The sequence below is a fragment of the Sus scrofa genome, chromosome 8 (genome assembly GCF_054392235.1).
Source record: "Sus scrofa isolate SSC_HxYL_T2T_F1_AM1 chromosome 8, Sscrofa_HxYL_maternal_Yorkshire_Landrace_v2.0, whole genome shotgun sequence".
Classification (NCBI taxonomy): Eukaryota; Metazoa; Chordata; class Mammalia; order Artiodactyla; family Suidae; genus Sus; species Sus scrofa.
The window spans coordinates 105,772,231-105,785,309 of NC_139390.1; the positions used below are offsets into that span (position 1 = coordinate 105,772,231).

General features: G+C 44.2%; 1 protein-coding gene and 1 long non-coding RNA gene across 7 annotated transcripts in view; one reads left to right on the plus strand and one right to left on the minus strand.

Annotated features, from left to right (window-relative positions):
• The window catches only part of FAT4 (FAT atypical cadherin 4), a 163,519-nt gene extending 156,560 nt beyond the window's left edge, over positions 1 to 6,959 (minus strand). The window contains exon 1 of one of the 2 annotated variants that reach the window (XM_021101611.2): positions 540 to 6,959. In XM_021101611.2, coding sequence (XP_020957270.2) covers positions 540 to 5,714 — 5,175 coding nt within the window. In that variant the 5' untranslated portion in view covers positions 5,715 to 6,959. The remainder of the gene's footprint in view (positions 1 to 539) is intronic. The other variant, XM_084972964.1, reaches the window with a different exon arrangement.
• Positions 4,389 to 13,079, plus strand: part of LOC106504728 (uncharacterized) — a 689,957-nt gene continuing 681,266 nt past the window's right edge. For all 5 annotated transcript variants that reach the window (XR_014813074.1, XR_014813076.1, XR_014813075.1 and 2 more), the window contains exon 1: positions 4,389 to 4,749. This is a non-coding gene — a long non-coding RNA (uncharacterized LOC106504728). The remainder of the gene's footprint in view (positions 4,750 to 13,079) is intronic.

Consider the following 13,079-nt stretch of genomic DNA (forward strand, 5'->3'; position numbering starts at 1 on the left):
ATTAAAATTAGTCACTGTCTATAAAGAAACTGCCAAGACTGCTGAGGATTCGAAAGTTAATACCCTCCTGATGTAAACTGTCGGTCCAGCGCCACACCCCCAAGAAAGCTATGCTATCATGCTGATTTCTACCAAAGTTCTTCACTTTGCAGTAGAGGTTTCTTAAGCCTGAAATTGCTCATCCTCTAGTAGACATCCTTACTGTGAGACGTTTAGTTCAGTGTAGTGATTTACCTCAAGTCAATGCATCCTTTTTTGTACTTCTGAAATGGCTAGAGATTTCTCCCTAGCCTTACACATATGATTGTATGAGATGAAATAGAAGGTAAAAACTGGTTCATTTTTGGTTTCAACCAGGCTTAGAGCTAAATTTTATGTATTTCTTATCAGTCTGTGTGACAGAACATTTTTATATGCTCCTGTCAGTAAAATTAACAATAAACAATAAAGGTAAATCATTATAGAAAGTAAATATAAAGAGAATGATCCTTCTAACCACAAATCAAAAAAGAATTCATAAGTGACTACAAAATCATTACCTCTGCTCTCTGTGTTCTGGGAAAAGCAGTTGATTTTTCTATGGCATAAACATCCACCAGGTAAAGACATGCTCCTTGCTCCCGGTCCAGAATGGCTGCAGTCTGAATTATGCCAGTTTGTCGTCCAATAGTAAAGAGACGTCCAACAGTTTTCTCTTCACAACGGACTGAAACAATATAATACTCCACTGGGGCCTCAGAGCCTCTGGGACTTGCTGCTTCTATTGATATTACATTGGTGCCAATGGGTTCTCCCTCCTTCAAAATAGTTATGTATTTGGGTTGCGTAAAAACAGGCCCATCAAGGCCCTGAAGAATGACAGTCAATTCAGTGGTTGACTTCCTCCTTTCAGGGCCAAGGTCTGTAGCTGAAACTATGAGATTATAGATCAGCTGAGAAGGCACCAGCGCCGAAGCCACTCTCAAGTCTCCACTGTAACGATCCACAATGAAGGTGTCTGTGTCCCCATTGACGATCTCGTACTCCACCTCTCCATTCGCCCCTTCATCTGGATCCGCAGCCATAATTGTTGTCAGAACAGAACCAATCACAGCTGAAGGGTCTGCAGCAAGGGCATTTTGTGATATAAACATTGGAACATTGTCATTGAGGTCTGTAACCAAAATGGTCACGTTTTTCAAAGCATACCGTCTAGTTTCTATAGGCACAGCTTGATCATTGGCTTTTACGGTTAATTCAAAGAGATTAGCAAATTCCCGATCTATTTCAGCAGTAGTATATATAGTGCCTTTGACTTCATCTATGCCAAAGTGGTTGCCCCTTGGCATCTGTTGAATGATTGTATAGGAGAGCTGTCCATTAATGTCTGCATCGGGGTCATGTGCAGTCACTGAAATGACAGACGTTCCAATGGGAACATTCTCAACAATAGACTTGAAAATATCTCCAGGAGGAAAGCTGGGGGGATTATCATTAAAGTCTCTCACATGTATAACCACTGACATTGTAGATGAACGAGGAGGCCTTCCTCGGTCTTTTGCTGTTATATTTAATTTGTACAAAGACTGTGTTTCAAAGTCCAATTTTTTGGCAAGAAAAATACTCCCAGTGTTTGGGCTAATGCTGAAAGTTCCATGGTTGTTAGTCCCAGTAATACTGTAATGTAAGTCGGCATTGTCACCTGAATCTGAATCGGTTGCAGTAATAGAGGACACAAGTTCACCAATTCTCATGTTTTCCAAAACATCAACAAATAATGTTGACTTAGGGAAAGAAGGAGTATTGTCATTCTCATCTAAAATATCAATATTCAAGGTACACGTTGAATTGAGGGAGACCGCCCCAGAATCCACAGCTTGAATGACAAGGGAATAGGCAGGTGTTGCTTCGTAGTCTAATTTGCCAATCAGTGTCACCTGACCAGAGGTACTGTCTATAGCAAACTGTCTCTCTTCGTTTCCTTTTATTACAGAATAATGAATGAGTCCATTATTACCTTCATCAACATCTGAGGCAGATACTCTTAAAACTTGTGTCAGGTTGGCTGCTGACTCTGATATTGTAGCTTGGTAAAAGTCTTTTAAAAACTTGGGAGCATTATCATTTATATCCTTCATGTAAACATGTACCGTGGCCTGATCCTTGAGTGGCTGAGGAAGCCCCTGATCTGTTGCAATGACTGTAAAGCTAAACACCGCAGTCCCTCTCCGCCTCATAAGAGACTCCCTGTCAAATTGATGAGTATTTGTAATTTCCCCACTAATTGCATGCAACTCAAAATCTGGCTGCACCATTTCAAAAGAATACCTCACTTCTCCATTTGGCCCAAAGTCTTTATCTATAGCACTTACTTTGCCCACAAACGAACCAGCCCTCTGTTCTTCTTCAAAGTAGAACGTGTAATTGGTACTGTTAAAAAGAGGTCTGTTATCATTTACATCTTCTAAAATTACAGTAACATTCACAGTGGCACTAAGGGGTTCCACTGCTCTGTCAGAAGCAACAACCAATAAAACATATCTGTCTTGAAGTTCACGGTCCAGTTCACTTTTTATATACAATTGACCATCTGGGAATATGCCAAAAGCATCCCCTGTATTTCCTTCAGCAATGCTGTATGCAATTTCACCATTTGCTCCTGAATCCTTATCAAAAGCTTGCACTTTAAAGAATCGAGAATTCACAGGTTCTGACTCAGAAAGGGTGACCTCATATGAAAGCTGGTCAAACACTGGTGGGTTGTCATTTACATCATGGACATAAACTGTTAAGATGAAACTAGAGGAGAGCTGGGGAACACCCATATCAGATGCCAAGATCTCTATCTGGTAGGAACCAGCATGAACATCCAGGGGTCCTAGCAGACTAATATTACCATTCCTTTCATTGATAGTAAAGAGGTTCTTGGGGTTTTGCTTCAGGCTATAGAGTACCATGCCATTGACACCTTCATCAGGGTCCACAGCTTTGGCCTGGAAAATGCTGTGACCTGCCTGCCAGTTCTCCACCACATTCACTCTCTCTACCGCCTGAAGGAAATGGGGAGAGTTGTCATTTAAATCCTTAACTGTTATGTTAACCATAGTGTCTCCAGTCACTGTCCCCCCACTGGCCACTACCTTCAGCTGATAAAAGGATTGCTCTTCTCTGTCAATCACACTTGCTGTGGTAAGCTGCCCAGTGACCTGGTTGATAGCAAACATACCTTTCTGATCCCCAGTAGTAATGAGATAACTGATGTTGGAATTGAGGTCCATGGTGGATGCAGACACACTACCCACATGATATCCCAGAGCGACATTCTCAAAGACCACAAAGCTGTATGCAGCCTGACTGAACACAGGTGGGTTGTCTTGAGTGTCCAATACAGTGATGGTTACTATTGCCTGGTTGGGAGACTGTAAATTGCCACCATCAGTAGCCACTATTTGCAACTGATAAGCAGTTTTTTCTTCTCTGTCTAGGGCCATTCTTGTAGAAATAACCCCACTTTGAGCATTGACCTGAAACCGGGATCTGTCCCCAGCAGATATACTATATTTGACAGTTCCATTGAGACCCAAGTCTGGGTCAGTGGCAGACACTGTGGTGATGTAGCTGCCTCCAGGCTCATTCTCCTGAATATGAGCAAAGTACTGGACTGGGTAGAACACAGGGCTGTTGTCATTAATATCCAGGAGACTCACATTTATGCGAGCCACTGATGACTGAGGAGGGGAGCCCAGATCTGTGGCCAGAACCAATAGGGAGTAAAAAGCTTGTTCCTCTCTGTCCAAGGAGGAGATAGTACTCAACCTCCCAGACACAGGATCCAGGCGGAAGGACCTCTGGTCAGTCTCAGCCTCTTGTAGTGAAAAACGCACTGTCCCATTGTCACCCAGGTCCCCATCAGTTGCCCCAAGGACCAGTAGTTCTGTCCCTGTAGGGGCATTCTCAACCACAGACACATCATATCCTTCTGGATGGCTAAATACTGGCTTTTCATCATTCACATCCAGGAGCGTTACCACAAGCTGGGCATAGGAAACCTTGGGGTGAACCCCTTGGTCCCGAGCACTGATATTCAGTACAATCTGGGAAGCGAGTTCACGGTCCAAGCCCCCAGCAAGCCCAGTGGTCACTAGGCCGCTATGTTCACTGATGTGGAACCAACCTAGTCCATTACCAGAGACGATGCTGTAACGCAGATTAGCATTGAGACCAGAGTCACCGTCAGTGGCAGACACTCCACTCACATAGCTTCCCGGGGGCGCCTCCTCGCTCAGGTTCACTCTGTACACTTGCTGTGCAAAGACCGGAGGGTGGTCATTGATGTCATTGACGAAAATTACCAAGCTTGCCACAGAAGAGCGCGCCTGGACCGCTGCGCCAGGGGGCGCCCCGTGGTTATCAGAGACGGAAACTGTTAGGTTGTAAGAAGGGATGCGCTCCCGGTCCAGGGCGCTGGCTACTTTGATGAGGCTCAGGTTTGGCACTTTGCTGCTCTGCACCTCAAAGTGGCGCTGCTCATTGCCCCCAAGAATCTGCACAGAGATGTTCCCGTTGGCTGCTGGGGAGTCGGCGTCCGTCACGGTGAGCAGAGCCACCACAGTGCCCACCTGAGCGTTCTCATCTACCGAGGCGTAGCGTGAGGTGGCAGGGAAGTAGCGGAATTTTACCACAGGGTCATTGTCGTTAACGTCCAGCAGCTGAATCAGCGCCTCAGCGCGCCCGGTGAGAGAAGGCACGCCTCGATCCATAGCCTGCACGGTAAGCGAGTACTGGCGCCGGGCCTCGTAGTCCAGGGGCTCCCGTACCGTGATAAGCCCCGTTTCCGGGTCCATTTGGAAAGGGGTCCCTTCGTCCTGCAGCCGATAGCGGATATCCGCGTTGGTGCCCTCGTCGGCGTCCGCCGCCGCCACCTGGAGGACGCTGGAGCCGACCGTCGCGTCCTCAGGCACCCCCGCCTGGTAGTGGGAACTGCCAAAAACCGGGGGGTTGTCATTTATATCCTGAACAGTCACGTTTACCTGAAGGTAGCCCCGCCGCTTCGGTTCGCCCTTGTCCTCCACTTCCACCAAAAGCTGGTACTGTGGCGTGACCTCACGGTCCAGCCCGCCCTTGGACACGAGATGCAGGAACGCACCCTCGCCACTTGGGTTGAGGGTGATATCCAGGCGGAAGCGACCTGCCTCGTTGCCCTGGATAATGCGGTAGGATCGGTGGTCCACACCATTGGAGCCAATGTCCGAGTCGGTGGCGGTATCCAAGATGACTTGCCGCCCGCTGCTACTGTCCTCCTTGAAAGTGACCACAATCGAGGGGTCCGGGAAGACAGGGGCGTTGTCATTGAGGTCCCGTACCAAGACTCGCACTTCGGTGGGGTAGGTGGGCGAGCTGGAAAGAACCACTAGGTTGATCACGTCGCTGGGTAGGCTCTCGCGGTCGATGGTGGCAGTGGTGTACAGGGCCCCGGTGCTACTGTTTATGGCAAACAGGGCGTGGCTTTCGCTGAGCCGGTAGGTGAAGCCAGGGCGCGTCTGGATGGTACCCACCAGCGTGCCAGGAGGTTGCTCCTCCAGCACCTGAAACACCTGGCGCTGCTCCGCCCCGCTGACCCGGGCCGACCCTGGGAGCAGTGACAGCAGCCAAAAGACGCGAAGGAGCTGAAATAATGATAAAGTGGGCAGCGGGAGCCACGGGCGGCCAGGAGCCCTGTCTGCTGCCAAGTCCATGTTCCTGGCTCCCTGGAACAGTGTGATATAGAGAAGGAAGAGGTACGGCAAAAAAGTGATGACGATGACGGGGATTAAGTAGCCCCAGCAAACATGCAGCCGGTGGCTTGGAGAGCCCTGCTATTTCAAAGAATCTCCTGCCCAACAGAAGCAAGTCGCATCAGCAAAAGGATCAAGGTAGCCATTTGGATGCTTAGTGCGAGAGAGATGCCTTGGGGGAAAGCGGCAGGCATTCCTCCGGACACTCCTGTGCGTTGATGAGTTCCCAGAAAAGTTTCTCAAACCTTCTCTATTTTCCCCCTTCACTTTGTTTTCGAATCCGGGAGAGTCAGCGTTTTCGCCCAGGTGGATGTGAGTTGGGAGAGATTGAGGTTAATGAGGAATGAAGTTGCAAACAATTGTCCTCAGAAACTTTAGAACTTACCACAGCGAAGAAACTGAAGAGGGAAGGACAAACGTCCGTAGCGGTGTGTGGAAAGAACAATTGCTCACGGGGGAGGGGTCGATGAGGAGCCGGGAGATTCTCGAATTCCTTTCCCAAAATCTGGAGACGAGGGATTTCCTCGAATCCCCTCTCCTCAAGAACAAGGCTGCAACGCCCCTCCAACAGGGCTGCAGAAGTGGCCGCTGAGGCCCAGGCTTCGGGGTCTGAGCGCGGGCAGCTAGAAAACTGCCTTCCAAGCGCTCACAGCGGCGCTGGGGCTCCGGTATCCCGGAGCGCTCAGCTGCGTCCCTTCTCCTCCAGCCGGCGCCGCCGCCCCTGCTGCGGCTTCGAGCCCGTAGTCAGGCGCAGGCAAAATCCAGCGCTATTCGGCATTTTTAATTTTTTTTACCTCTGCCAGGACGCCTGCCGACCCATTATTTGTACATCCAAATCGAGCGCAGGTCCCTCTTTCTTCTCGGCCTCGCCAGGGTCGGACAGAAGCAGCGCTCTGTCCCCGAGTCCCCTCCCCTAACCATGCCAGGGGGATCCTTCTCCGGCGGCCCCAGTCAGAAGCCCTCTCTAGTGCGCCTCGCCCCTGACCTCGTGCCCTTTCCCTTTATTGTCCTGTGTCAGTTTCACTTTGTAATCCACAAGGCTTTTTGTTTGGGGCGGGGGTGGTGGTTGGTCCCCCTTTCTCCTTCACCCGTGGCTGTGTAGGCGGGGAAATCCGCTCTGGGCTGTGGCAGCGCCCGCAGCAGCTTCGGACGGCGGCTGTCAGCGCTCTCCCTCTTGCCTGCCCCGGCTGAAGCTAGTACCGCTGTGGAGCTGGAGCTCCTTGAGCCCCTCTCAACCTCCGGCTGGTCCCCCACACTCTCCCCGCCCCTTCCCCGCCGCACGCGCGCGCGCAGACACACACACGCACACACACACACACACACAGCGCGTCGCCGAAACACAAACAGAGGGGGAGGGAAGACCGCGAGCTAGAGCAAGACACAGAAACTTTGCTCGCCACTCATTGATCCCCGCACTTTAGTTCGCCCGGACTCCCCCTAACTCCTGGTGCTGTCACCTACTGCCCCTCCCTCGCCCCATCCCCATTGGGCCGGAGCTAAAGCAGCCCCGCCTGGCACTCCTACCGCCAGCGCTCTCGGACTTTTTCGGCCTCCGACTGGCTTCTCCGGATGCTAATCACTCCAGCCTCCTGGAGGACTGTAGGCGGTCGGGTGTGGGAGATCTGCGAGTAGGAGGCGCTGGGAAGGGGGGTGATTTTTTCTTTTTCTTTTTTTTTTTTTTTTTGGTCAAATCTTGGCCGGCGTTACAGCAATAACAGCAAAAGGCTGCCGCAGAATAGATGGGGGTGGGGTCAGGTTTGCAGATAAATAACTTTAGTGGCGGGGTCTGGGAGAAGACCGTTAGATTGTTATGCTAGTAATAACTCAGGGGTAAGGGGGTCGAGAGAAATAAAAGAAAGGCGGGGGGTGAGGGTCTGTTAGAGCGGGAGGAAGGATTAAGCAAAGCCTGTCTGGGAATGCAAAGCGCAGATTTGCTTTAACCGTTTCCTGCCCCTTCTCTTGCGATGGGAGAGGAGGGAGCTGCTCTACAATACAACCCGACAGAATCCAAACCAAATCTTCCTCATGCCTCCTCTGTCTACAGAGCGAGCTAACTGCAGCCCAGGTTGAGATCAACCCTGAACCTGTCCCCATTTGTCCCTCCCCCACTGTCAGGTGACTAGGACACCAAGGCCTAGGTACTGACTGCACTTTGGATTTCCTGTAGGAAAAGCCAAGGGAACTCTGTTTGTTTTGTTTCCCTTCCCAAATGGATCCCAGGTGCCAGTAGCCAAACCTTAGAGTTTCAACAATAACAATGGTAGCCCATTGGAAAGATGGAGATCTTTTCCTATTGCAAAGTTTGGAATTTTGATCTCTGTTGGAGTATTTCCTCCCAGACATTTTATAACCAATGGAATCCTGATGAAGTTTTGTTTCTTTTTGTTTTGTTTTGTTTTTTTTTTGTCTTGAGAAAGGGTATATATGAGAAAAATAGAAATGAATAGAGTGAAATTTTAAAAATAGCCACTTGCCATGCAAGGCACTCAGATTAATTTCCCTGATATTTACTGAAGCTAATCTTTGTGGTACAATTCGGCTCTTCAAAGAAAGAAAAAAGTGACTAGAAATCAGGTATTATTTATCCTTTAAGGGAAACCGTTTAGAAAATAAGAATTTAAGGCAAGTAATGCAAATATAGGGCGTGTGTTTTACTTTTCGCCACAATGACCCCTCCAAGTTTAAAACTTTTCTGATACCAGAGATGATTCAGCGATGAGTAAATACTGCCCTCTGCTGTTTTCCATCAATCTTACAGCTTTTTAGTTGTCCACTTTCTTGCTTAAAATTAAATGCAGAGACTAGAAGGATCTGGTTACAAGGATAATTCCTCCTTCTTGCAGGGATAGTAGCAAAGTAGAAAAGGTCTTTAGGAGTCTCCTATTACCCTTCTTTCCTTACAGTAAAAAAAAATAATAATAATTAATTAAGCAATAGTGATAGGGCTAGAGTAGGCACAGGTGGTTATAGAAATCCTAATAGGGGATCATAGATAAAGAGGGAAACCTGGGAGATATTGGGAGCCCATTGTAAATTAAAGAAAACCATCAAAATAAGGCAGGCTTGCTTAACTAGTGGAGGTGCAAGCATTGCCTCAGGTCATTAGGTGGGGGAAAGGTTGAGGCCTGCATTCAGAGTCAGACCTAGGGCAAAAATGTAAAGATCACCTTCAGCTGATTTGAATACACCACCTTACCTGGTACCAAGGAAGAGCTACTACTCCCGGAAATGAAAAGGCAGGCCTTTCCAACCCCCACTCCCTTAGGATGATAAAACTGTGGCCCACCAGCTCCTCGAAGAGCTTCCTTGCCTGCCTGCTTGCATCTCTTACTAACATCCTATCCTAATAAATCTGCTTCTCACCTATCACTTTGTCTCTTGCTGAATTCCTTCTGTGTGGAGGCATAAAGAACCTGAGACTTGGTGAGTCCAAACGCAGGGTAAGTAACTCAAATTTAAAACTGTGGGTTTAAGTTCCAATCTGGCTTTAGGCTGGGTTTGAGTCCAGGCATGTGGGTTCAAGTCCCAATCTGTGTTCTGGCTAGGTTCAGACCGTTTAAGTGCTTGGTCAGTTTTAGTAGGCCAGACAGCAAATTCAAGTCCTCTGGTGCAGATGGCCTGTAACACAAAATTGGTGGGTGGAAACATGAATTCTAAAAATGCTGTCACCAATTCCTTTGTTTAGGTTAGGGCATTCACTTCTGCATTTTCCTCTACTATATATGTTGTTGTATTCCGAATATATGATGATTTGGAAACAGGCAAGAAAATTAGGTTTCACCATTTTTGTATTTTTAGAGCTTGAAAACTTGTGAAAGCATTGGAGGCTCTTAAAAGAGAGACATTTTAAAGCCTTTTCTCAAAACTCATATATCTGCCAATAAATCACAATCTTAATACATTATTTGGGTGTATTTTTAGCCCACAAAGATTTGTAGCTTAACTAAAGTGGAACCAACAGTTTTACAAGCAATGGCTATGATATGTGGTTTTAAGAGAATATTAGGATTTTCTTGCTTGTCTGTTGCTGTTGTTTACTAATGTACCACAGTTCAGTCCTTAAGGTAAGACAGTATAGAAGGAAAACATTTAGATACTTGTAGGCTATCGGGTACTTTTTTTTTTTCTGTTTTATTGTTTGTTTGGAGAGCCTGTGAGATTATAGTCATACTTAGTCTAAATAGTATTAAATTCGTATTGAGTGCATTTAATTTGGGAAAACAGGTGAAAATCATTCATTCTGTGGAGTGAGAAGTATAATATATATTAATTTTTAAAAACAAGATACGACAAAGTATTGCAAAAAGTGTATATATTTGGTACATGAAATAACTTTTTGAACAGTTCTGCAAAAGGACTATCAAAATGATTTAGACAATGACATGGTTTTTTAAATAAATGAAAGCCTTCCATAATAACTACATTAAAGTAACATTTAAAAATAAAATCTACACATAAAATTACAATCTGTGTACACAATTTAAGGAATGAACAGAAAATGATTTTAATAAAAGACAAATAATACAATCTTTATTGTATTCAGTTTACCTCTCTTGGATTTCAGAAATTGTAGTAAGACAATGCATGGTAAAAAGTAAAGATGCCCCCAACAAAATAAAAGTAAAAACATACAGAAATTGTATGTTTGAGAGAACAAAGTTTATTTTCGCTTTTCCATCAAAACCTCGATTATTTTAAGAAAAAGATCACTTACTGAAAGCTTTCAATAAACCTGAAATTATATGCTTCTAAGAGAGAAGATATTCATCTATTTTAGTAGACTGTAGAGGAAAATTATGTATTTTTTGTATCCAAGTGTGAAATAAACTAGACATGTGAACTCTAGAGTATACATTAAAACAAACAGCTTTTGTAACAATTTGTTGTCCTGATCTGTATATAAGGACCATCATTACTTCACTAAATGTTTGAAAATACTTCTTTTTTCATGTTTTAGAGCCTAGGTGAAGAAGTTAGGGTAAATCATACTCTACAATTAATAGCATGTTAGCAACTTTGTTAGCAGAAAAGGATTCTACTCCCCTCTCTTGCCCTCCCTTCTTCCTTTGCTTCTCCCTTCTTCCTTTCCTCTTCTATCTCGCCCTGTTTTTTCCCTTTTCTTTCCCCTTCTTCCTTCTCATCTCCTCTCCTCTTTTCCATTCCCTTCCAGTTCCTGAATTCTTGTTTCTCTCTTTCCTTCCCCCCTCTCCCTTCCTCTCCCATCTTTCCCCTCCAGTCCATGGTTGCACTGTACTCTTTACTATACTTGGCTCACCTTACCTTATTTTGCCTTAATCTTCTCTCCTCTCCTCTTTACGGTTTCTCCTTCCCATTACAGGACCTCCAGAGCCAAACACTCCAGTGAGTTCAATGTGTACTTTTTGTTCCATGTTTTTGCAAAATACATATTATTTATCCCATGTTTTTAACTGAGATAAATAGATTGGTTATATTGTATATGTGTCTCATTCTCTTTCTTATCTTTTTCATCAGGCACTATTTTTAAGGTTTATACATGTTGCCATGTGTATTGCTACACTGTTGTTTCTGACTTGTGCCTTTAGTGTAAAGAGTATACCTATTACTCTTAACCTGTCTGCTTATACAGTTGGAGACATTCAGATTGCCTTCAACTCCCTGACATCACAGATTAGTTTGCAATGAACATCCTTGTGATTGTCCCTAAATGGAAAGACATATTTTGGGGATATGTAGTGAGGAATGGAAGCTGAACTGGATAGCTGATAGCTAAATAAGAGAGAGTTTTGTTTGTAGGATACAGTGTTTCTGAGCAAGATGAGAACTGATCCTAGGATTGGGGAAGCATGAAGTTCAGAGATGGCCAATTTTCAGAAGTGGGAAAGGGTTTAAATATTGGTTAACTTTTGGGTGTGGAATTGAAATTAGTAAACTGTAGTTTTTGCACATTGGCTGAATGTCATATTTTTTATTACAGATGTGATTTTAACAATGATTTGGGTTGGGTTTAACACTGGTTCTTTAACTGGTTTTTTATGTCATTGATCCAGATAAGATTTTTGTCCTTAGCCATGTTATTTATCTTACTCTTATTTCTGGCTCTGTTGATTTCCAACTTCTTATGCTAAAGGTTTAGTTCAGTATTTCAGATTTTCTTATTTCCTGATAAATATTTTTAAAACTATAAGTTTCCCTCAACATACTGTACTAACTCTACTCCACAAAATATTAATTTCAAAATGCTACATATAATGATTTCATTATTATCCACATTTAAATATTTTGTACTTTATTTTATATTTCTTCTGTAGCACAAGATTTTTTATTAATATATAAATATACCTCTAAATATGAGTAGGGTCATAAATAGTCCTCTTCTTCAGCAAGCCGGCTGCCTTGCACCACTTCCCCGGCACACAAAATCTATATCCCTCTGTCACTATTTATTCATTGTATTATAGTCAAAGTAGATAATCTGTGATAAAAAGAAGTCTCCAGTTTCTCTCCAATCTTCTTAACCCTTCAATCAATTTTACACAAAACAACCCACCAATTTTTTTATCAAGATTTTAATTGATCACTGCCTTCTCCTTGATTAACTTTACTCATATGCCTTCCAGGATGCCATCCTGCCTCATGCACCACTACTTTTTAGTCTCAGGTGTTTTACTGTGTAGCATCACAGGGCTCATGGGACAAATTATCCCCATCCATTCTCTAAACTCTACCTATTGGTGATCTTATCCTATAACAAGACTTCAAATAAGTTGATTACACTCAGAAAAGAATGTGAACTCTGCTGTTCTTGGGTGCAGTGTTATGTCCATATCCATTAAGCTGTTTGTTAATTACGGTATTCACATTTTATGTATCATTACTGATTTTCTTTTGGTTTTAAGTATCGTTCCCCAAAGAGGCATGGAGACGTTAAATCTGTATTTATGTTTGCAAATTTAAATCTCCTTGTAGTTATGAGCGGTTCTTTTTTTTTTTTATGCCGACATTTTAATATATATTTATAAACATATATACTTTATATTATCACCATGGATTAAACCTTTTCTAATTAAGATGTGAATCTCTTTGTCCCAAATAATGTGCTTTCCATTAAAGTCTACTTTTGTCTGATGCAAGTACAGGTAACCAGCATTCTTTGATACTATCATGATACATTTTTTTTCCTATCCTTTAACCTCCTATCTCTCTACCCTAATGTTTTAAAAGTCTTTTTGTTACAGTATTATATTTCAAAATGCAATCTGAGTTTCTTTTAAAAAAATCGTTATTCTTTCTTAACTGCAGCTTTTAGTCTATTTACATTTGATAGACCTGTTCACATTTCTGTTT